Raw genomic sequence first — 25,901 nt, 5'->3', positions numbered from 1 at the left:
GTCAACAGCATTTCAGTAAAATAACATCACTCATCCTCCATGAGTTCTCCAAGATAACTTGCAGTTCTGAGATTGCTTCAGCTTGTTCCTTAAGTACCTGAGGATGAATTTCTTCAGGCTCTGCCAACTTTAATACATCTAATGTATCTAAATATTCTGTAATCTATCCTTTCCCTATTTTGGCTTCTATTCCTATGATCTTGTTGTTAATATTACTTGTGTTGAGTATCTGGAACCCCTTAACCTTTTCAATGATGGCAAAATAGGCATTAGACACCTCAGTTTTCTCAATGTCAATTGGTTATTAGTTCTCCTTCTCTGCTAGATAGAGGACTTATGCTTTCCTTCATCTCTTTCTTGCTCCTAGTGTATTTAAAGAACTCCTGCTTATTGCCTTTTATGTCCTTTGCTAGGTCTAACTCATAAGCATAAGAGTTTAACAAATCTTTCATCTGCAACCGGTCAACCTTGGCATGAGACTCCTGCCACCAATGCTTTAGTTGTCTTCTCACTTGCTTGCAGCTCATCCACAAAAGAGCGTAACCTGTGAGAACTAATCCAGAGATGGGGACACCTCATCAATGGTGGACAAAAAGGAGTATTTTAATGTCCTACCTGACCACTGAGGGAGTAGTCTATCAGTAGAACAAGAGCTCTCTGGAACCTTTCTAATTCCATTAATCTCCAAGGATGGATCATCAACACAGGTGTTTTGGATCAAACTTTGTTTCTACAGTGCCTAGCACAATAGGACCCTGATCGATGACTGGGGCCGCTTGGTGCTACCACAATACAAATAAATAATAAAACTTAAAGAATGGGGATTAAAATGAAAAACTGTAAAGAATTACTGCAGGAAAAGGCAGATGGAATATGATATCACTCCTCTTAAATGTAGGTTAAGCACAGACACTTGCTCTTGCTTATATGGCTGAATAAAAATGAGCCTGTATCCAAACGCCATTGAATTTTGAGGAAGTTTGGATACAGCTCTGAACTTTACAGCTGTTCCTTTTCTCTACAGTGAGCATAACCAAAACCTTGGATCCAAACACTCCCAAACTTTGAAGAAGTTTGGTTGAGAATCAGGTTATGAATCTGATATCTGGATATGAACTTTACTGCTTAGCCTACTTCTAGTTCTGAGTGATGAATAATTATGGCAGATTTAACATTAGGGATTTCAATTCTTTCAACTGCTTCTATGTTGTCTAATCTAGCCCGTATGCGTGAGGTAAAACATCTCCAACACTGTGACAACTATCTGGTATGTTCCTACTAAACACTGAATATCGTTTCATCAATGTTAAGCATCTTGTGATTTTAAGAGTAACTCTTTTTTTGTGATGTTATGAACAAGTATCTAAATTCATGGCAGTTGTCTGGGGCCAGCTCTGTGGACAACAGTATTTGGTAAATAATTAGCTATATGCTTTTCTTTAGTGATGATGCCATGCAGAAAGATAAGGGCATTTCTTAGCAGGGGAATATTAGGGCTATCTTATCTAATGAGAGAAACGGGTCTGTTGTTTATTATATGCAGGCTAAGATCTTGATCCTACAATCTTTGTGCACCCAAATCTCACCATGCAGTAATCAATTTAAAGTAGGGCTGTCGACGAATTGCAGTTAACTCTCGTGATTAACGCAAAAAAATTAATTGTGATTTAAAAAATGAATCATGATTAATCGCAGTTTTAATCACACTGTTAAACAATAGAATACCAATTGAAATTTATTAAATATTTTGCATGATTTTCTATATTTTCATATATATTGTATTCTGTGTTGTAATTTAAATCAAAGTGTATATTAATTTTTATTACAAATATTTGCACTGTAAAAATGATAAAAGAAATAGTATTTTTCAATTCACCTCATACAAGTACTTTCAGGTGACATTGTAAACAAGAAGTGGGCAGTATTATCTCCTGCAAATGTAAACAAACTTGTTTGTATAAGCAATTTGTTGAACAAGAAGTAGGACTGAGTAGACTTGTAGGCTCTAAAATTTTGACATTGTTTTATTTTTTAATACAGGTCTTTTTGTACATAATTCTACATTTGTAAGTTCAACTTTCATGATAAAGAGATTGCACTACAGTACTTGTATGAGGTGAATTGAAAAATACAATTTCTTTTGCTTTTTTGCAGTACAAATACTTGTAATCAAAAATAAAGTGAGCGCTGTATACTTTGTATTCTGTGTTATAATTGAAATCAATATATTTGAAAATGTAGAAACCATCCAAAATATTTAAATAAATGGTATTCTATTATTAGTTAACAGTGTGATTAATTGTGCAATTAATTGTGATTAATTTTTTTAATCACTTGACAGCCCTAGTTTAAAGTTACAGGAGATCGATACAGTTTATCCTGAACGAGTGACAGTAAAATCTCTATACCACCTTATGGGACCTTGTATTTTTTTGTATCATATTGCAGAAAAGAGTTATTCTAGAACACTTTTTAGTTTTAAAATTATATTGAGACTATTTTTGTACCCTTTGACCTTTTAAACTCATGTTTCTTAGTTACCATGTGCAAGCCTCGAAGTGACAGAAAAATTAGAACTGGTATATTCTAAATTGATCATAAGTGTTTTTTTTAATAAATCCAGGTGCCACAATTTTATGGTATGGTATCTTGTGACCAGCTGGAGTTGAATAGTAGAGGCTTGGGATCCCAGATCCTTTATGGAGAAAGTGAAGAAAAACTGAATACTAAGAGACATTCTTTTAGAAAATAACTGATTTTTTCGATAAGGGAAGTGCGGTAGGTCTAATGTACTTGGACTTCAGTAAATCATCTGACACAATAGCACATGGGAAGTCATTAGTTAAACTGGGGAAGATGAGGATCAGTACAAGCACAGTAAAGTGGATTAGGAATTGGTTAAAGGAGAGAAGGCAATGGGTTGTGCTGAAAGGTGAATTATCAGACAGGAAGGAGGTTACTAGTGGAGTTCCTCAAGGATCTGTCTTAGGACCAATCTTATTCAATATTTCTATTAATGACCATGGCACAAAAAGGAGGAGAGTGCTAATGAAATTGGCTGATGATACAAAGTTGTGAGGAATTGTCAATAGAGAGGAGGATTGGAATATTATACAGGAAGATTTGAGTGACCTTGAAGATGGGAGTGATGGAAATTAAATGAAATTCAGTAGCACAAAATAGTAGGTCATTTATTTAGGGTCTAATAATAAGAACTTCTGCTGCCAGCTTGGGGCTCATCATTTGGAAATGATAGACAGGGCTGATGAGAGTGAGGGGAAGCCAGTACAAATTACTGGGGTCCGGTAGTCCAGAAGGGAGCCCAGGGCGCAGCTTCCCCAGCTTCGTCGGCCCCGTTTAGCTGATCTGTCCTGGCTGAGAGGCCTGAAAAAATGTTTTCACTGGGACCTGAATCTACTCTTGGCAGCCCTGGTGACAGAGCAGGAGAGAGATCTGGGTGTGTAGGTTGCTAACAGGATGAGTATGAGCCAGCAATGTGATGTAGTTATGAAAAAAAGGCAAATGCGATCCTAGGATGTGTTAGAGGTATTTCCAGTAGAGAAAGAGAAGTAATAATGCCGTTGTACAAGGCACTGATAAGACCTCATCTGGAATACTGTGTACAATTCTGGTCACCTGTGTTCAAGAAAGATGAATTTAAACTGGAACAGGTGCAGAGAAGAGCTACTAGAATGATCAGGGGAAAGAAGGGCCTATCTTATGAGAGCAGACTGGAAGAGCTTGGTTTGTTTAGTCTAGCAAAAAGATGGTTGAAAAGGGATATGATTGTTCTTTATAAATATATGAGGGGGAGTTAGTACTAGGGATGGTGAAGAGCTATTTAAGCCTACAGACAAAGTTAGCACAAGACCAAGTGGATATAAACTGGCCATGAAAAAATTCAGGCTGAAAATCAAAAGGTATCTAACCACCAGAGAGGTGAGGTTCTGGAACAGCTTCCCAATAGGAGAGGGAGGGGCAAAAAACTTAATTAGTTTTAAACGAGAGCTGGACAAATTTGAGTGTAATTGTATGGTGGGGGTTGCTTGTGATGGTAGGGTGCAGGGTTCACTTGTGAGCTCAGGAGGTCAGACTAGATGATGTGGCGGTCCAGTCTGGCCTTAAACTCTGACTGTGTTGTATAACCATTGATGTTTTAAATGATGGACTTAAACAGCAGTGAAAGACTAGATGTGCAACATGCAGTGATTTCAATGGGTCCAGGATTTCACCCCAGAGTTTTAGACACAGTTGTCTAAACGGCATCCACAAAATCTGCATGTATTCCTACTATGCACGGATGTATCCACAGCTGCACCTACAAAATAGGTCATTCCTATGATTCCACAGAATGGCACAGCTGGTCATTCAGAATTCCCTGCTATATGTTTATAAATGACATGGTTCTTTATACATGGCAAGAGGTGCAATTATGCTAGATGCCCATCTAGCACACTTATTGGGAGGTATTTAATATTTAAAAAAACCCAAACCCTAGCCTTGCTACCTGTTCCAATGCACATTGCAAGGGTTGGGATGCAACTGGCAGGTCTTTACTGCCCTTTTAATACAACCCAAACGAGGGTAGATTGCAGTCAGGTTTGTTTACCAAATAAAACACACAACAATGGCTGATTTCCATGTTCTCAAGCTAAAGCCTAAACACGTGACCTGGTCCAGGCTAACTGTATAATGTAATTATAGCTTCGGGGGGAAAATTAGCTATCAGAGCAGAAAGCTGCTTCCTCCCCCTGGAGAGTAAATCTTTACAATCCAGCCATTAATCTGGATTCTTCCCCCTCCGCCCAGTAGCAAATGCCAGCATGTCTCTTTAGCTCTAGGTGAGTTTTGCCCTTTTCCTGTGACCTTCCCTAGCCCGCTCTGATAGGGAGAGAAGGGTTGCTTTTCGGAAGAGGCTAAGCCTATCTGTGGGGGAGGACAGGAGGGCGAAAGGAGAGAGGAGTGTGATTTTTACTGCCCCAGTATTTTGATATTCCCAGGAGCAATGACATCACCCAGCATCCTCGATGCAAAGAGACAAAGGCGAGAGGCAGCTGCAGGAGGAGGCTGCTGCTGCTGCAGAAATCACCACGGAGACCCAGCACCGCTGCTCCATCCCCTCCTGGCCCGCTGCTAAGCTGAGCGTGCCGGCTGGCTCCAACCAGCCCTTGCCCATGCAGACTGCCCTGGCGAGCAGCGGGGGGAAAGGGAGCAGCAGGCAACGCGCAGCATGCACTGGGGTGTTGGTTTTGCCTCCTCCAGGTCCTGTGTGGTTGAGCTGAGCCGGAATCAGAGCCTCACCCTCGGCTGCTGTGCAGGATCCGAAGAGCACTTCTCCTTTTATGGGGACATCATCGCTTTCCCTTGGCAGGATTACGGTGGGATCATGGCAGGGCTGGGTTCTGATTCGTGGTGGAAGAAAACCCTTTATTTGACTGGGGGAGCCCTGCTCGCTGCCGCGGCGTATCTGCTACATGAACTCCTGGCAATTAGGTGAGAGACAGGGAGAGAGAGAGCTTGGGGCAGGCTGCAGCAGGGAGTATTTGGAATAGACGCTGCAGTGGGAATACGAAATAATGAGACAGTGCTGATCTGATGGGAATGCATTGTACTCGACCTTCACCCCTTGAGAAACTGACACAATAACGACAAGCAAGGCAGAAATCAGGAGTCTTTTGTAATTGTTTTTACTGGGCATTTCAGAGCTTCACCTCTGTAAGGATTAATGTCACACCAGTAGATACATCATTCTTAAAACCCAAGTGTCATAGGTTCCAGGGGGATCAACCACAGGGCTCTTTTCAGAGAGAGTTTTAGCCTTATCTGGAAACATCTGACTTGTCTGGCCTGTGTTTTAAGGACAGGGGCTCAGAATTAAACCAGTGAGCTTTAAAACAAGAACTACCTTCATCATGGACCCACCTTACTTTTAGATCTTGCAATTTTAGCTGCTTTGCAAAAAATTGTTTAATAGATCGTCATGTATTAAACCATCTGCACCCAAACTACCAGTATGTTTAAATAAGACAACTCTGCATAATAAACCTCAGCATCAAATTAAACGTACTGGTCAGTGCTTTTTTGGGGTTGCTCAAAAATCTAATATGAAAATGCATAGTTAAAATGATGCATCATCAACTGGTTATACAAGATCTCTCAGAAATAAGAAGAAGTCACAATTGTTTTCAGTGTAGTATTGTGTCCGGTTATGATCTCTAGCTTCATAATGGTGTGAATAATAGGGAGCATGAGAGCAGGAATAGACACAGGAGTATGTTTGTCATAGACTGAGATCTGAAGTAAACAGTTGCATATGGTGCTGCAGTTTGTTTACAAGGATAGTAAATCATCTCAGAAAATGGTGGCTTTAACTACTGATTTCCCAAGGATGTACCTGGAAATATAATATCCGCAACAGAAGTGATATATTACTAGTTCACTATTTTAAAGAAATCAATGAGAACTATCTCAGGGGATTTGATCTATGTACACCATAGACGTATGGTGGAGACTAACATTATGAAAATGGAATGGAGATGAACTTCAGACCACTATGGGTCTCAACCTGCCCTTCTTACTCAGCTAAGTCTCTCATTGATTTCAGTGAGGACTGCATAACTGGGTCCTAACTGGTTACTATGATTGTTGCACAAGACAGCTATTTGTGTAATATAAACAATGGCAAAATATAGAAGTTATTTCTGGATACAACATTTTTAAAGAAATAAAGGATCAAAGTAGCTGCCATGCACAACATAAGGTAAACAAAGATAATGTTGCCATTGATAACCTTTTAATAACACTAGCATTAAAAGATATATTTGGCTTATATATTTTATGCGCTTATTTTAATTTACCTTATAATAAATAACTGTATAAACATAATTCTTGGAAAATACTTGAATTCAGGGATTTTTTATAATTTAAATGTCATAGATTGTCTTACCTCTATTCTTAGGAGAGATTTACAGAACGAAATTACTTCACATAGCCATATTTTAAAAGATATTACATTTTCTGGAGAAAAGTGTAGATGTGATTTACTGGTTCAGCAAATATGTGCCATCTGCACAGGCTACTAGCAATGTTAAATCTGTGTTTGAATGTTTCAATATGTACAGTATATAAAGGGATGCTATGAATGTATTAAATGATTTAAAATCAGACATTTGAAAATATGTCAAATTTGGCAGTCAATTTGCAATTGCTAGTGGCCAAATTTTTAAAAGCAAAGCAAACTAATATCATCTCTGGCCGTTCAGAGCTCATTTTTGAGAGATTAAAATCATCATCATCATGTTAACCAAAACTGCATGAGCTGCTGTCTGTGATATGCAGTGCAACCCTATTCTGTACAGCATCTTTCATGGACAATATATCCCAAATGCTTCACAGACTGAAACTATTCAACACAATGTATTGTATCAAGATAGTGTGTGATGATTCAGTTAAGGCCTGGAGTCATAAAGGGGGTGATTTCCAAAGACATAAAGAGCCAGTAAGCACCTCACTCCCTTTGACACATGTGCCTATGAAAATCTCCCTTAAAGTCAGTAACCAAAAGCAGTTACTGCAAGAGAAATTTACAGGCCATAACAAAGAACAGATATGTTTTTAGATAAGAAATCAACAGAGATGAAGACTGGATGAGGTGGATGGAAACTGAAACGCTATTAGAGATGGCAGAAGCATCAGAGCAGAAGGCTTTTACACTAGCAGTTGCAAATCTGTGTGAAGGCACAGATAACATGCCAGTGCTAGACAAGTACCAGTGGTGCAGGAGTGTGTGTAAAAGACAATGGGCCTTCTTACTCCTTTGACTTGCTCCAGTTTTACACCTGTGCAGCTACATTGACTGTGATGGATCTCATGGAGCTTGGGTCAAATTCTGTTCTTGGTTACATTAGTGTAAATCCTTTGGAATCCTCTTGATTTGCCTTAGTGTAACTGAGAGCCAAAGTTTGGTCCCAAGTCCAGGCGGTAGATTGGAGCAAGTCCATGGTGGGCTTTGAGAACCATGAATGGGACATTTTGAATTGGATCCTGAAATGAATGAATAGCCATTGGAGTTGTTTGACAGCAGGGGTGATGTGGCTGTGAGTCTTTGTAGATGGGAGAAGGGAGGCAGCAGTCTTCTGGATGTTCTGGAGTTAAGAGAATACAGATCTTGAGAAGCCATAGAGATGAGAGTTAAAATAGTTGAGGTGAGAAGGGATGAAGGCTTCCACAGGGTGGAGTCAAGGCAGTGGGTATTTGGGCAGCCAAGTGCAGAGGTGGTAATGGACACATGTACAACAGGAGGAGATACAAAGAACAGAGAACAAGGCCAAGGATAATGACCAGTTTACAGACAATGGAGGTGAATGGCATATTTGAGAGCTAGAGCTATGCTTGAGTTGATCATGTTCTTCAAGAGAACCTCTTTTTTCTTTAAGACCCTTAACTGAAGGAAGTAGATTTGCAGGGCCTGGTTTTACATTGCCTGACCCCTTGTGTTGTCATTTATAACTGTGCAGAGTGCCTGAAAACCCCTACCACAGCAAAGTCATAGCATTTTACACTCACTTTGTCTAAGGGGTCAGTAAAAGACTTAGACTGAAAACAGAATTCAACTATATATACAGACAATAGATTTCCAAAGGGGCCTGCACCTCAATTTGAAATTTCCAAGGAGGTCTTCACCTCCATCTGAAATTTTTTAGGGGTCGCAAATGAGAAAAGGTTGTGAACCCCTGCCTTAGTCCACACAAGCTTGGGTGTCAATTTTAGTTCATACTAGCATTCTGCACACTAACTGGCTCGTATGAACCCTACTGACATGCACTAAAAGTTCCCCAGTGCATGTTAATATAGTCCCATTTCAAACAGTAATATGCTACCCAGAACAAGGGAACTTTTAATGTGTGCCAGCAGGGTCCACACAGGACAGGTAGTGTGCAACATGCTAGTGCACATTAAAATTCACACCCCAGCTAGTGTGGACTAAGGCACCATGTAGACAAGCCCTAAGTGACTACATGAGGCACAAGGCAGGGGAGATTCAGGCTTCATTGCTTGCTTATTTATTTTAGCCTACGAGCCTGGGCTTATTACCTAAGATTTGCAAGATTTTTTGGTCTCTACAACATAGAATTAACTAAGCTTCCTGTCTGAATCCTGCAATGTAAGTGCTTTTTAGTGATTTCAGACTTGATGAATAAAGAATTACAATGACCTATTAAAGGGAGGACAAAATGTTTTGCCTCAGCCATTCTCGCTCTTTCATGCACTTAATATATTGATATATGGCACATGCTGTAATCTGGGTTTCTTTTAATTCTGTTTTGTTTTGCCAGGAAAGAGCAGGAGGTTGATTCCAAAGATGCTATTATACTGCATCAATTTTCAAGACCTAACAATGGTGTTCCCAGTTTATCTCCTTTTTGTTTGAAAATGGAAACATATTTAAGGATGGCTGATTTACCCTACCAGGTAAACTTGAGTGCACTGTTTCCCTTTACATTATGGTTAACTATAGTAACACATAATACTAAATATGCAGGGGAAATATCTATCATATCCAAGAGAAGTGTATATGAACACACATAGCTAGCTAGATACACACTTATCACTATAGTGAAGTTTTGGTCTGTGATCTTCAATGTAGACCTAACATAAGTTGGTTGGTCTAAACATTCAAGCACTATTCCCGATTTCATTGCTTGATGGCAATTGAAAATTTAATTTTTGGGGAAATGAACTTTTGGAGTGGTTCAGGGTTCATATAATGCTACATAATGGACTGGGTTTGCTCTAAAATTCAATATTGTTTAGTTTTATTTAACCTACCAGGTCTGCTATGTTAATAGAGCAAATTTAAGCTGTTGCCATTTTTTTTCCTTTCCTTTGAGTGTGTCTCTTCTATGCTCTCCTAATAGAATAGTGACAAATCCCTCATTTGGCCTTTCATTGCAGACACTGCCCTCCTTGCTGAGGAGGACAGGATTGTTTGCAGAGCCCATGAATGCCCTTTCTTAATAGTGGATGGGTTGCTGTTGAGGCACTGTCTTTCTCCATGGAATGAATCCCAAAGTAAACCAGGGATTGAGAGACAGGAGACTGGGAAATGTATTCTGACTCTCCACTCTGTTAAGTCAAGATCTAGCCACCAGGCCACTGGATAAGCTCACACTCCATTGCTGCAGTTTTAACAGAGCTGTTTTACATTTTATAATATATATGTTTGTCAGCTCGCTGAGGCAGAGAACATACCTTTTTCTGCATGAAAATTTAAGATGGACTATACAAATGCTTAATAATATGATAAAAATACATGATGGTACAATGTGGTATAAATGTTTGTTTTATTGGTAGACGTTTTGGGATAACTATATTATTCACAAGTAGTGGAGCCATGAGTACATTGTGTGGTCATCTCAGATGGGTTCCAGTAACACTTTTATATCACACTGTTATGAAAATTATTTTGGTTTTCCATGTAGCTGGCAGGATTTTTCTTTTTTAGAAATGTTATTTAGAGTATTTTTACTTTTATTGTTGTTGGTATCCACCCCCATCAAAACTCTGCTGCTTTATTGCTATGAATAGAATAGTGAACACGTATGGGCATCTGAGGTCAATAAAAATGATAACTGATATACCTTAGAACCCTTTAAGAGTAACTAAAATAGTTTTAAAAAAAGTCATATCTGGTTTTAATGTCCATTGTCTTGTGATTTTCCCGCACTAGAACCAAGTATTGTACTGGAAAGGAGGAAATTCCTGGCCTCCCAAGGATATATGCCTTCCAGGTCCAGCTGGCACAGCTCACAAGATAGTGAACTTTAAACATATCATAGATGCAACATGGGCAAAAGCCCCTCTGACATCTCCAACCAATTTGAGGCTGAATTGTAATTTGGGGATGAAATTGCTGTTTGCAGGGACAAACATATTTTTGGCGGGTTGTCTTTTCTTTGCAATTGGTTGGTTAAGCAGGTTTGGAATGATTAAAATAGCTCTAGTGAAGGTGGAGTAGTGGGCAGAAGGCAGGTGAGGCTGACAAAATTGCAATATAAAAGCAGCTTATCCCATGGTTCTGCAATTTTTAAAGGAATGTTACTTATCATGTATATGGTACACCCCCTGGTCATCCTGTTCTAGGAATGTGTGTATTGGGGCCCTCTATGCCATAGGAGGTAGGTCTAGCTGACAGGAGGCATCAGTGGTCCTGGCTGCAGTGGTGTGTGATGGATGCTGATAATGGCCAGTGACAGGGGCACTATCAAATGGGCTGGTTCAGAGTGGGCAGACCTGCCTTCCACATAGCTGGTGTGTAGATCCCAATAGCTGTTGTGCCCTGGCACTGAATCCTGACCCATGGGGAGTGCATCATGTGTGTACTGAGCACAGGCATTTTTGCAACTGCCCATTGTCAGGGGACAACCACACACATGGTACTCTAAGAATCTTCCTTTTTGGCACGAGGCTGTGCTATGCTGCCCTCTGCCCAGGGTCTGCTAGTGTTGTCTCCAACACATGGACCCTCAACCAGTTTTATTTTGCACTGTATTTACTCTGGATTTTTACATGCAGTTGGAAGGAAGCATGTGGCACAGTCATCTTTCCTCTGGCCAAACAGAGACTTTGCATGATCATATCTACTTTCCTACCACCACTTAGCACGTCAAGTGTGTGTAAGGCTATGCTTGTCTCAGCCCTGCACAGGAGCATGACAGCAGTCTTTTCTTGGTGTTCTCCAGGCAGGTCAGTTGAGTACACCATGCACTCTTAGGGTATGTCTACACAGCAATTCAACATCCACTGCTGGCCCATTCATAGAATCATAGAATATTAGTGTTGGAAGAGACCTCAGGAGGTCATCTAGTCCAACCCCCTGCTCAAAGCAGGACCAGTTCCCAACTAAATCATCCCATCCAGGGCTTTGTCAAGCCTGACCTTAAAAACCTTTAAGGAAAGAGATTCCACCACCTCCCTAGGTAACCCATTCCGGTGCTTCACCACCCTCCTAGTGAAATAGCGTTTCCTAATATCCAACCTAGACCTCCCCAGTGCAACTTGAGACGATTACTGCTTGTTCTGTCATCTGTTCCACTGAGAACAGTCTAGATCCATCCTCTTTGGAACCCCCTTTCAGGTAGTTGAAAGCAGCTGTCAAATCCCCGCCCCCCATTCTTTTCTTCTGAAGACTAAAAAATCCCAGTTCCCTCAGCCTTTCCTCATAAGTCATGTGCTCTAGCCCCCTAATAATTTTGTTGCCCTCCGCTGGACTCCTTCCAGTTTTTCCACATTCTTCTTGTAGTGTGGTGCCCAAAACTGGACACAGTAGTCCAGATGAGGCCTCACCAATGCCAAATAGAGGGGAATGATCACGTCCCTCGATCTGCTGGCAGTGCTTCTACGTATACAGCCCAAAATGCCGTTAGCCTTCTTGGCAACAAGGGCACACTGTTGACTCATATCCAGCTTCTTGTACACTGTAACCCCTAGATCCTTTTCTGCAGAACTGCTGCCTAGCCACTTGGTCCCTAGTCTGCAGCAGTGCATGTGATTCTTCCATCCTAAGTGCAGGACTCTGCACTTGTCCTTGTTGAACCTCATCAGATTTATTTTGGCCCAATTTTCTAATTTGTCTAGGTGCCTCTGTGTCCTATCCATACCCTCCAGTGTATCTACCACTCTTCCCAGTTTAGTGTCATCTGCAAACTTGCTGAAGGTGTAATCCATGCCATCCTCCAGATCATTAAGGAAGATATTGAACAAAACCAGCCCCAGGACCAAACCTTGGGGCACTCTGCTTGATACCGGCTACCAACTAGACATGGAGCCATTGATCACTACCCGTTGAGCCCGATGATCTAGCCAGCTTTCTATCCATCTTACAGTCCATTCATCCAGCCAATACCTCTTTAACTTACTGGCAATAATACATTGGGAGACCATATCAAAAGCTTTGCAAAAGTGAAGGAATAACACCTTCACTGCTTTACCCTCATCCACAGCTGACTTGGGATCATGGGACTGTCAAATTGCATTGTAGACATTTGGGCATGGGCTGGAGCCCAGACTCTGGGACCATCCCCCGCTGCAGGTCGCAGAGCTTGAGCTCCAGCCTGAGCCCAAACCTCTACACCACAATCTTACATTCCTGCAGCCCAAGCCCTGCAAGCCCAAGTCAGCAGACCTGGGCCATCTGTGGGTGTTTAATTGCTGTGTAAACATACCCTAAACCTCCCCTGTGCATTGTGTATCTAGGCCTGCTGGAACAGATGTTACTGCAGGGGCTGCGGGTTACTTGGAAACCTAGCTGAAGTCTTAATAAACTTTTAAAAAGTTTAATCAGGAGGGAAAATTCTCTGCCATGACCCCCGAATTGCCTAATGTTCAGTCCCTGGGGTTGAAATCTATGGGGCTGCATGGGGTTTAAAGGCAGAATTTATCCCAGCTAAACCGTTGACAGGAAGGGACAAAGACAGACCTTTTAGCTAACTTAGTCTTTGCTGCTGGCCCTGGAGGAACCTACCTTCCTTGTGTTTCACAAGATGCTGCTTGAGGCAGCTTCCTTTTAAATGGAGTTGCAGGGAGCTGTCCAACAATCTCACTGGCTGAGACAATGGAAATCTGACTGCCGATATACAAACTTCTATGGGGTTTGAGGATTTAGAGATTTTTGTCTCTCTCTGCTCCCCCTCCCCAAATCTAAGCTTTCATTTACAAGAAAAGAAAGATTCTAGCCCTGCAGGTTTTAGAGGGCCCCTTTCCCAGTGTAAATTAAAGCACCGTACTTTGTTGAGTCCCATAAACATTGTAAAACCAGCAGTGCTGGAGGGACCGAGATAGACCATGGTTGTCTCCTGACATGGTTTGTTATAGTTACAGAGCAAATGTGTCTTAGATGCCTTCTAGTACTTCTTGAGTGTACCCAGTGGGTGACAGGCCTGGCTCCCTGCACCTCATTCTGGGTGGAATCATGTAGTCCAGCCACTCTTAGATGGGATCTATGGGCTGTATCCCCTTTTCCCCACTGTGCTAATCCAACCGGCCCAATTGCATTGGCACCTGCCTGCCCTTTCTTTCTGGGGACCTGCGATGAGCAAGTTGATTAAAGTGGCTCAGAATCAGCAGCTTCAAAACAAAGCTGTATTTATTCCTTCCCCCAAAGGTAGAAAGCATGTAGAGCAAAGGTACAAACAATAAAAGGCCTGTATGCCTCGTTCTTACTTACGTCTTAGTCTATTCTTGCCAACTTTTGTAAATTTCCCTCAGTCTAGCTAATCCCCATCTCTGGCTGGGAGGAACAGATTGCTCACAGCGCTCTCTCTCTCTCTCTTTCCTTGCCAGCTCTCACTGACACTTCCTGGGCAATGTCTGGCCACTCACTGAACCCCAGACCTTTTCTAGGCCCAGGGTCCTCTAATATTTGGTATCCTCCTTCTGATCCTAGATTTAGCCTTGGGAAGAATAAACTGTTCTCAGGCTACCTTGTAAGGGGTATTCCCTAATAAACAGCTTTTTCCATTGTTTCTTCTAGGTCTCCTATCTGTTTCATTGTTTTACCTTTTCTTCTTGGTTCTTCTAACTCTGTAGCCAAGTACCTATCATAGACAAACGCAGAGAGGCATGTTCCATATTCATAAAAATAATACAGCTATTTCCCAGTTTGTCTTATGGTTGAAGTACCATTTTTTTCTTGCAGTGCTGATGGGACCTAGCCATGTGTTAGCCGTCACTGAATCATGCCAACACCATGGCTGCTCTGCAAGAGGGAACCTTCTTTTAAGCATGACTGGGGATAATAGGAGTTTTGCTGTTGACTTCTGTGGGAACAGAGTGAGACCAACACCGAGTGTTTTTGAAGATCTGGTTTTATCTCCTGAGCTGGCATTGTACCTTTGAGCTGCAGAAGCAACTCTACTCTTTGAAGCTGCAAGAATTCTCTTTTTATCACCCTACTAGAAGTCTGGTGCTACCCACAGACGCATCTTAGCACCTAAGGACATGTCTACACTTTCAGCTGGGGCATAATTCTTAGCTCGAGAAGACACACCCACGGTAGCTCTGATCAAACTAGAGTGCTAAAAATAGAGTGTATCCGCAGCAGCATGAACATTGGGAGAGATTAGCTGCCCAAGTATATACCCCTCTCAGATGGCAGGTATGTATTCAGGAGAGCTAGCCCCTCCTGTTGCTTGCACCTCTGCAGGTACACTGTAGTCATCTAGGTGGATTAGGGTGAGCATGGGTATGTCTCCTCAAGCTGTGAATCGTACCTCCAGCTCCAAGTGTAGACACACCCTCAGAGAAAAGGAGGATTAAAAAAAGATGGAATTAAGCTACTGAGGAACCTTTAGAACTTCTTAAAAACTCCAGTTAGCTGACAGCACAGTTTTGAACTGGATCATTTGCTGCTCCCTGCAGCACACATTTTAATGGTAACTGGAGAGCGATTATCTGGCGAATTTATCCAATGTTTCTCCCTCTCCCTCCAGATATAAGTATCATAGAGAAGCAGAAGGTGACATTTACACGTCAGTTTTGCTAGCATTTCTTGCATTTAGTATATATTGGCAGCTGGTGCTGCCTGTGTAATGTCTGTGCCCTACGAGTGTATAGCCTTTAAAGGCGAATGTGCCTTCCATTTCTACCCTTCCTTTGTATTCTGTCAGCACTGTGGCACCTTTCAGGCCGCACAATGTGGCAAAGACATTTTTGAGCTTGCCTGACTTCTGAACCATCAAGAAATTCACTTGTTGCTAGAATTCCTTGTCCATTTTTATTGACCACTGCCAGCAAGTCGCTGTGCTATTTTGATCAGATGTGTTTGCTTGTTGAATATAAGCTTTGCTTTGCCAGTCCTCCTGTGCTAAATATTGCCACAGATTGCTTTCTCTTTCCAAGTCATCTTGGCCTGATTGCTTTGTTGGTGTCTGTGAATGTTATAATGTAGCAAAAGGTTTTTATGCCAGGTGTTGAACTTTGATGATGTTCTCTGTAGAGTTTGGTTTGAAGGAACCAGTTTTGGGTTCAGGGGTTTTCTGTAAAATAGAATTTTTGAAATACATGGATTTTTTTTTTACAGTCTGATAAAGTACAAAGGCAACAGAAACATTATATTTATATAAGATATGTTAAGAAATAGTTTTAAAAAAATAGATACAAAAGGTCACAACACAAACTGCAGTAATTGGAAATATTAGGCTTAATTATTCCTAGTTATCACTGTAAAAGGGCCCCAAAATGTCTTTCAATGCCATTCAGTTTGTAAATTCCATCTACATAAAATGAGCTTCCCATGGGCTCTTGTGACAATTGCTTTGTAGATTACAGGTAAAGTTAATGTACTAGGGCAGCTTTATTAGTTTTGACATGCCAATACCATGGCCACTCGCTGCTCTTTGCAGGGGACTGGTTCTCAAGTGAGAGTTTGGTAAATATTTTATGACAGTTAGTAGCAGCTTTAATGATATCAAGGTTTTGGGCCTAAATATATCTGCTTCAGACACAGTACAATATAGTATAAGAGATTTTGCCCAGGGATGGAGGGTAACCTTAAAATATCACAGGGTAATGAAAAGAAGCCTTATATTCCATTTTCCTTGCTTAATCATATTGTAAGAAAACATTAAAAAAACAAACTCTAGGAAGCCTAAGATTCAGCAGATTTTACCTGTGTAATATGCGTGTCAACTTTGTTTCTAGAATCTTAACTTTTGCATTTCCTAAGTTTAAAATGTGTAAACTTGATGTTGCGTTAACGTAATTCTTTACACACACACACTCACACACGTATTATATAAAATATTCTTCATTTTTATTAATCCAAGCTATATTGATTTAAACTATTGCAGTAAAGAAGATTATGCAAATATATTTTATAAAAGCTAACAGCAAATGCCCAAAATATCAATATTTTTGGCATAAGAGGAAAAAACCCTAATGGAACAGTCCTATGGCATTTAATTGAGATTAAACCAACAGTACTGTATATCTATTTAATAGGATCCAATAGAAACTATTTTAAAATCCTGTAGAATTTAATAAGAATGAGATTCTTTCTATAGGTTTTTTAAACCATTGTATAGAAGGATTATTAAATTCTGTAGGACGGTTTAAAAAAATCTATAAAAAGGTTACCAGTTTATTTAAAATTCTATAGGCCTTTTTTCATAAGGGAAGAGCCTGGACTAAAGTGCATGGAAGAGTTGGTATTCTCTTTTAAGTTTCAAGTCATCTGTTTCTGTAGCCTTTCTGCTATGAGCCAGAACACCTTCCATCTTTCCTCCTCACTCATACATTAGACAGATGATTCCCATTTCCTTATTTATTCATTTCTAGGTACAAGTCATGACACATCATATTTTATTCTCATATCAGGATATCTGTGTATGGGCAGAAATCCAAGAGTGGCTACAACCAGAAGACACTGTTCCCGACAATGTTCCCCAATATTTCTTCTAATTTGATTCAGAAGGAAGATGTGTCTGAGAAAGAACATGTATTTGTAATGTATCACACATAGATATTATTAAATGTAGCCAGGGTGAAGTGCCATCTAACGAGGATCTCCTACTGAATCTCCATTGCCACACAGTATGATATGTGTTTGTCTATCTTCCACCTTAGTGGATTTCTGAAAGTTAAATTTTTGAGGCCTAGACAGGTTGATGTTGTATTGCCAACCCCAAACCTTCAAAAATCATGAGTCACGCACCCAAAATAATTGGCTTATAATCAGCATTTTAAAAAACAATAAATTTGAGTTCTTTTTATTTGGCTTCTCATTTTGAGCCTTTAGGGTTCACATTTTTGAGCCTTTCACCACGGCCATGAAGGATATCTTTAAATAGAAGCTGAGATTTTTATGTAATAACAGGACTCCAGGAGCTGGGTCTTTAAGAAGAACACCAACTATCATGAGACTTGCTGTAAAATCACAAGAATAGTTAACATTGTTGAGTGTCCTTTTAAATAAAGGAGATAAAAGAACAAGAATACAGTAGCTCATACCTTTGCTTTTAGGAATAAACAGACTTGTAATTAAAGAGAATTATGGTCTAATGATCTAATCACACAACTGGAAGCCAGGAATTCCTGTGTTTTACTCATTCTCTGCTTGATCTCTCTGCTTCAACTTCCCCTCTGTAAAATGGGGATAAATACTTAGGTGCAGAGACCTGCTAAATTTAATGGGACTCCACACAGGTGATGGGCTCTTCTGGATCTGATTGCAGGGACCTTGGCTGCAGATGAGTGAGGTTCGCAGACCAGGAAATGTCAGGATAATAGGCAAAGACATACTTTCCCTCTCCAAAGAGGGAGTGACATATCATTCCATCGCTTGGGCCTGGCTGCTTGTTGAAGGCCTGAAAGAAGGCAGGAGTATATGCCATTGGGGTTTCCTTATCTGAGCTTGAGGTTGAGTCTGGGTCCTTCCTGTTCCCTCTTTCCTTCTGCATCCACTTTTGGTGTGGATTAGTGGTTTCGCAGATTAGCCACATTTGTCTTTCAGGGCTACTGAGATATTTCATTAGTTAGGTATCAGAGGGGTAGCCATGTTAGTCTGTATCCACAAAAACAACGAGGAGTCCGGTGGAACCTTAAAAACTAACAGATTTATTTGGGGGCATAAGCTCTTGTGGGTAAAAAACCCAAGAAGTGCTTTTAAGATGAAGAATACTACAGTGAATAAGTATCAAATATTATTGTTGTTTTGTCTATGATGCAAAATTGTCCAGAATATTGGGCCTGACCCTGTGGAGTTCTGAGTGCTTCTCTCCCCACTGGCCTTTAATTAGATAGTTAACATTAAATCACACCATAGAAAGCATCAAAGGCACATAACACCTTTCAGGACTGGTCCCATTGCTTTGCATTAAAAAACAAAAGAAAAACAATGATGGGTACATTCTTTTGGCTAGGAATTACTTATGCTGGAAATAGGTTTTTGCATTTCCATTTAGAGTAAGGTTGTTGCTCTAGTTTGATGGTTAATGGAGGATATTGATTTTATGCTTTGGGTATTGGCACCTTTTAAAGAAAACTTTATACTGATCAAACAGAAGCTGAAGGGTGCTTTTTGTGTGTGTGTTTGTTTTTTTGTTTTTGTTTACTTGCTTCTTTTCTTAGAACTATTTTGACGGAAAACTTTCCCCTCAAGGGAAAATGCCCTGGATTGAATACAATCGCAAAAAAGTATCTGGCACTGAGTTCATTATTGACTTTTTGGAAGAGAAACTCGGAGTGAATTTAAATAAAAACCTTGGTCCACATGAAAGAGCTGTTTCCAGAGCAGTGACAAAAATGGTGGAGGAGCACTTCTATTGGTAAGCTTGCATGGTAAAGCTAGTTCTGTTCTGATCTTAACAAACCTGCTGCTGCACATTTTATCTGGAAATGAATGCATGCTTTGTCTTTCAAATAACTCAGAACCGAGCTGTCAATTCCACAATTCTTCTCACTCTTGGAGTATTGGTGTCTCTTTCTGTTCTTTCTTGTGCCAGTATGAATCAGGAGTAAACACCACTGGAGGGTGCAAAGCCATTGCAAATGAAGTTCAGAATCAGGCCCTTTGCCCATCTGCAAGTTTATAAAGAGGAGCAACAACAGGCTCCTTCACATATACTACTTATGCATATGCAGTCCTTTCACATATACTACTCCGGGGGCCATGAGAAGTAACTGCAGGATTGGGCTGATTAATAATAGGCTAAATTTGAGACTGTTTAATACATTTGTGATTGCCAAAAGGGAGAGAGAAAAATCCAGTTTTTGAGATTAATAGGTGACAGGAATGCAATATTTTGAACTAATTGAAAACTATATATATATTTGCACAGTCCTCTTCATTTAATAGAATTTTGTTATTATTCTTCCAGTATCCTTAAGGGGATGCAGTATTGTTGATTGAGCAAAGTAAGGTCTAATGTTCAACTTGAAGGATTTCTCTCTTTGTCTGTCTGGTGGTAAAGTGACCTGAAGTCATTTAAAAGCCCATAAACCATAATATAGTATAGAACCTCACTAAATCTCCTGTTGCTAATGGTTACATTCACACTCACAAAAATGAGAGTCTGCCCACTCACCAGCAAAGATTTAGGACGAGACACAGCAACCATGAGTCATGTAGGATGCTGCTTGTGACATCAGTGAGGCTACTGGTTGAGTAAGGCCCTTAAAAGCAGAGTGAGGGTTCCTATTATGACTTCATTGCATTAAAAATATGTATGACAGAACACCGATTCACATTGTGGGGAGTCTTGTCATAAATAATGTGATACAGCATGGCCAGAGGGCAGCAAGAGAGTGTTAGCAGGGAGCCTTATTCCCTGCAAGGGGAGGAAGGTTTGCTGTAGATTAACTAGAGCACCTGAAGCCAATTAGAGCATCTGTAGCCAATTAGAGCACCTGAAGCCAATTAGAGCACCAGCAGTTAGTCATGTGATAAAAACCCCTGCTTCAGTCAGGGTGGGAGTTGGAGCAGGAAGGTTTGGTTGGAGCAGAGAGCAGTTTGAAGGAGAAGAGAAGAGTTTTGAAGAGAGACAAAAGGAAAGTTTTGAGGAGTGCTGCGGTGGGCTGAGAAATCCAAAAGAAACCCTAGGTAAAGGGCACCTGGCTTGTGTAGAAGGAGAGCAAGAAGCACCTTCACAAGCTGAAGGGCAGGAGAGGGAAGTAACCCAGGGGAAGGAACCGCTAGTTCAAGTGGTTCCCACCACAAACCTCAGGGCCCCTGGGTTGGGACCTGGAGAAGAGGGCGGGCCCAGGTCCCTCCCTCTCCACTCCCCTCCTCAAGGACACTAGTGAAGTAATTAAAATACCGGTTCAAAGGCAAGCAATGGCCCCCTGAACCTTCCCCAAAGAAGAGAGAACGCGAGACCCAGCATAACAGGACCGGCAATTTGCCACAATAATTACAATTAAATTACACTTGCAAATAAATGAGCAAAATACATTTTGTGATGCTTTATTCTTGCTTTTTTTTAAAAAACATATGAGCCCCATCCTGCCTGGGGCTGAGTGCCTCCTGCTGAGGCGTTCCCCTCCTACTGGGCCAGCTGCTGAGAGGAGGAGTTGAGCACCTGGAATTCCAGGTATCTTCAGTGGGCATTGTCTATGCCTGATGCTTCTCAAGATCTGAACTATTGACTTCAATGGCAGTTGAAGGCACTTGGGCCAAGGTTCTCCAATGTACATAGGTATTGTGACACTGATGCCGAACTTTTAGATGCTTAGAAAATCACAGGAACACACTGCAAATCAAAAAGCCTGAGTTAGGTGCCTTGACTCCAAGACACTCAACGGGGACAGAGAGGCACCTTAGACTGTGATTCCCAAAAGCTAGCAGGCTAGGCAGGAAGCCACCTAAATTAGCCATTAGGAGATGCAGACGAAAAGAGTGTATGTTAGGCCCCGCTCCTCTCACCAAGACAGGTGCTTAAGTCTAGGCTGTAGGGACGTGTGTATCTCTACTAGCGATTCACATCTGGGAATCCTATTTGCAGTTAAGTGCCTACAGCATTTCCACAAGAAACTAAGGGAAGGAGGAGGAGCTCTCTTACAACTTTTAGCTCAGTGGCTAGGGTACCCCCTCAGATGTGGGAGACCCCTGGTTCAAATCCCACCTTCACCTGATGAGAGACATTAGAACAGAGATCTGCCACCTGCCTTCTAGGCTGAGGTCAGATTTAAAATGGCCTTAAACAATGGTCTCAGTCAGTTGATATGTCCCCTGCTGGAATAGTCAATGTCAATCCAGATTAGATGAAACAGAAATTACCTTAAAGTTATGGTACAGCAGAGAAAGCTAGGAATTTATACATTAGCTTCTTTACACAAACTGTTCTCTGGGGTTCTTGTAAAGGTTCCTAATTAAGGGAAAGGAAAGGAATATTACTCATGGCATGAATTACCAACATAGACATCATGGTTCCTGCTGAGTCTACAGGAGAAGTCTTTTGTCTCTTCAAAATGGAGTCTGTCTCCTTGATGCTTTCTAAGGGATAGTCTAGATTAGGAAGAGAGGTTGAGATTATGTTGGAGTTGGTTAACACGTTAGGAATGTGCTTGTTTACCCAGAACGATCTCAACTATTTGCCTAAACTAGACAAAATCTAAGGATCAGATCCTCTTCCGGTGCAAGCTATCATTGAAGAACCTTGAGCATCAGTGATGTACACCAGCTGAGGATCTGTCCCTAATGGTCTCCTACTTTCTTCATGCTAAGGAGCCACCCCCTTACTTCACCTTTGTGAACACCTATCTCTTGCTTTGCATAAGTTCTCAATTAGTTTTCAACAGAAAGGGGGCTTCAAGCTAGCCACTTCTGGTACTCTCTCTGCCTGCTCCCATTCCTGACTTATGTACTGAGACTGAAGTAATTACCTATGTCTTTGTTTTAGATAAGCTAGTTCCTGGGACCATTCCTATTCAATGGATTATTATTTCATTTATGTCCTAAGATTTGTACAAGAGTGCCTATCTGAGGCACTAGTATGTTTTCAAAAATACACAGATCACACAAATACTTAACGCTAGTATATAACAGTCTAGACCCATTTAACCAAATAAACAACCAGCTGATGACACTACTCACCCCTCTCCCAATGTCTGAGAAAATAGATCATCTTGCAGTGTTTCCTAAAAGTCCGGAGTTCAAAGAGGCCTTTTATAAAGGTACTCGTACCCGGGGTGTGGGGGAGGAACTGGCCTTGAACTACAGTGGTTTGGTTGCTCCCAGTACTCTCTTAAGCTGAACTCTCCCTAATGACTCTTTTCTGGATCTTCAGGATATCCACTGTTGATCCCTGGCAGTTCTTATGATTGGCCCAGCAGGCCTATTAGGAGTCAATGAAATAGTCAACTTGAGCGACTGTGTGAGCTGAGGCCCGTCTTAGTGCAACAGATGTGTTTGCTAACATGAAGTGTGAATTAGTGCTCAGCTTTAAGAAAGTTTCACTATTCTAATATTACAGATACAAAATGAATAGATATTGGTAATAAGTACAGATACATCAATTTATCAAGCTGCGTAACAATAACATACTTTGATAAGACCCTGGGTAGGGCCAATTTTCAGTTGCCTTAACCCAACCTCTAAATTTGTTGGCACACACATTTCTGCGTGCTCAAATCATGGCTTTGTATGAACAGATCAGGTAGTTGGCTATTTAGTTACCTTCTTTGCAGGCCCAAATTTGAGTTTTAGAGCACCTGATTTCCCCAAAGCATCCATACAAAGTGTCACAAGTCTGAGGCTGTTCATGAAAATTAGGCCTTTAATGGATCATCTGGGTCCACCCCCATTGTACTTTAACCTGATTAATATCCATATCAGCAATCTTTATATTGTGTTTGTCCTTTCCTGAACCAACCAGTTCTCAGTACTGCTCCACAATCAGTAAGTGACAGTTTAATGGACAGGTGTTGGGTGTTGAAGTTGTGGTGGAAATCTATGAGGGAGTTTTGTCCAGAGGATGAAAATATCATTGATGTATCTCAGGTATATCATTGGTACATTTGTCCCAAAATTCTTCTCCAAGTGTCCCATGAAGAGGTTGGCGTATTGGGGAGCCACTCTAGTACCTATGGTTGTTCCCATGGTTTGGACAAAGTGTTTGTTGTTGAATGTAAAATTGTTATGGGTGAGGATGAAATGAATGAGTTTAGCAACGTGTTTGGGGTGGCAAAAAGGGTGTGCTGAGGGAGGTTCTTAATGTTGTGGAGTTTGTGGAGGAAGTCGGTTGTGTCCTGGAGGAAGCTGTCCCTTTGTGTGGTGAGTCGGTTGAGGATGGTTTCTATGAGTCCCAATATTCCTTCAGTAAGAGTGCGGTGGCCAGATAGGTCTGCCTGGGTTCCTTGTTTGTGTATCTTGGGAAGCATGTAGAAGTCCCTGGTTTGGGTTTGTGGTGGATGAATTTGTAGAGTACCTCTTGGATTTGTATGGGAAAGGATTTGATGATATCCTTAAATTCCTGGGTAAATTGTGTTGTAGAGGTCTTCTTTGAGTTCCGTATAATAGGTAGTGTCAGAGAGTTGTCAGTTGGTCTTGTCAACCTAGTCATCACTACATTAGGTGGGTTGAGGACTATGAGTTGTCAGTTGGCCTTGATAATGTAGTTATCATGGTTGAGGACTATGATGGCACCCATTTGTCTGCTGGTTTGATCATTATTGTGGTTAGATTTTAGAGACTCTGGACAGATGACTTAAACTCCCTCATATATTTACACCACAACTTCAGCAACCACCACCCATCCAATAAAATCTCTTGCGAACACTCGCACACAAGCATCAACTTCCTGGATACCACAATCAGCTTCAGCAATGGAATCTTATAAACAACTATATATAAGAAACCCATGGCTCATTGTATGTGCCTTCATAGATTCAGTGACCACCTCAAACACACCAAGAAATCCTATTATCTACAGTCAGACACTCAGGTACTACAGAATATGCTCTGAGGAGAAAATCTGGGATATACACTTTAACACACGCAAAACTGCCTTCACCAAACAAGGACACTCCACCAGAGAAGTAGATCACATCATGGAACAGGCCACCCAAATACCCTGAGAGAACCTGCTTCAATACAGCAATAAGACTCCCTTCGACGACACACCCATAGTTGTCACCTGTACCCCACACTGGAGCCCATATGGAGTATCATCCAACAACTACAACTCATACTCAGTGGGAATCCGACCCTGAATCCCCTCTTCTGGTCTTCAAACAACCCTCCAATCTTCCCAGCTCATAATCAGGAGCTCCCTGCAGACCAGGACACACCAACTCAAAGTGACACCAAATCCTGCCAGAACACCAGATGCAAAATCTGCAGACATATCTCCACTACTACAATGATCAACACGCCGCCACAACACATCTTTCAAGATCCATGGATCCTACACATGCCTATCACAACGTGGTATATCTCATCCAGTTCGCTGAATGCCTCAATAACTACTGTGTGGGTGAAACCAGACAATCACTATGTTCTCGAATGAACTCACACAGGAAAATGGTAAAAGACAAAACATATCACCTATTGGTGAATGCTTTTCACAGAGTGATCACTCTATATCTGACTTCTCAGTCCTCACCCTGAAAAGAAACCTGCAGAACACTTTCAGAAGACAATCCTGGGAGCTTAAATTCACATCTTTGCTAGGTGCTAAAAATCACGGTCTCAGTAAAGACACTGGATTTATGGCCCATTTCAACAATGTATATAACCCACTAACCTCCCTTTTTGTCCTATGACTACAGGGTATTAATGGGTCACCTGGGATGGTCCCTTAGAATATACTAATTACTGATGTTAAACTATCTGTTCAATCTTGTATTTAGCTGTGACACTCATAGTACCTTTTCCAGACCTGAAGAAGAGCTCTGTGTGGCTCAGATGCTTGTCTCTCTTGCCAAAAGAAGTTGGCCCAATTCAAGATATTACCTCACCCATCTTATTTTTTTAAAACTGACTTACCTAAATCAATTTCAGATTAAAAAACTTGCCTTGTCTTTAGTAGACCAGCTCTCAGAATACTGAAATATGAATATTAATTCACTGAATTAATTTTAATTTGATTAATTGAAAATGTCTCTGGGTGCTCAGTTCTGAGAGTATTGTATAACTTGGGCTTTTATCGCAACTTGCTTGGCTATTAATCCAAATATTCTTCTTTTACTCTTAGCAAGAAATATCCTTGGTGATTTTTTACTACATGTTAATAGAGTCATTAAAATGAAGAATTTGTAAGCTGTTTCCTAAAGAGATTAGAAATGGACCCTAGTGAGAAAGTAAGGCCAGGTCTACACTGCGACTTTAAATTGGTTTAATGGCCGAAATACTGATTTAACGCTGTATCCGTTCACATGACGTCGTCATTAATATCGAGTTAAACGGC

General features: G+C 41.0%; 1 protein-coding gene across 2 annotated transcripts in view; it reads left to right on the top strand.

Moving 5' to 3' along the window:
- Positions 1 to 5,072: 5,072 nt before the first annotated feature.
- Positions 5,073 to 25,901, top strand: part of FAXC (failed axon connections homolog, metaxin like GST domain containing) — a 40,930-nt gene continuing 20,101 nt past the window's right edge. The window contains exons 1-3 of one of the 2 annotated variants that reach the window (XM_032780137.2): positions 5,073 to 5,493; positions 9,336 to 9,471; positions 19,126 to 19,322. In XM_032780137.2, the coding sequence (XP_032636028.1) occupies positions 5,231 to 5,493; positions 9,336 to 9,471; positions 19,126 to 19,322 (596 nt within the window). In that variant the 5' untranslated portion in view covers positions 5,073 to 5,230. Of the gene's footprint in view, positions 5,494 to 6,736; positions 6,761 to 9,335; positions 9,472 to 19,125; positions 19,323 to 25,901 lie in introns of those variants that run through there. The other variant, XM_032780138.2, reaches the window with a different exon arrangement.

Source organism: Chelonoidis abingdonii, chromosome 3 (genome assembly GCF_003597395.2).
Source record: "Chelonoidis abingdonii isolate Lonesome George chromosome 3, CheloAbing_2.0, whole genome shotgun sequence".
Lineage (NCBI taxonomy): Eukaryota > Metazoa > Chordata > Testudines > Testudinidae > Chelonoidis > Chelonoidis abingdonii.
The sequence above is the reverse complement of the archived record's forward strand: the minus strand, read 5'-3'. Positions and strand labels throughout refer to the sequence as shown.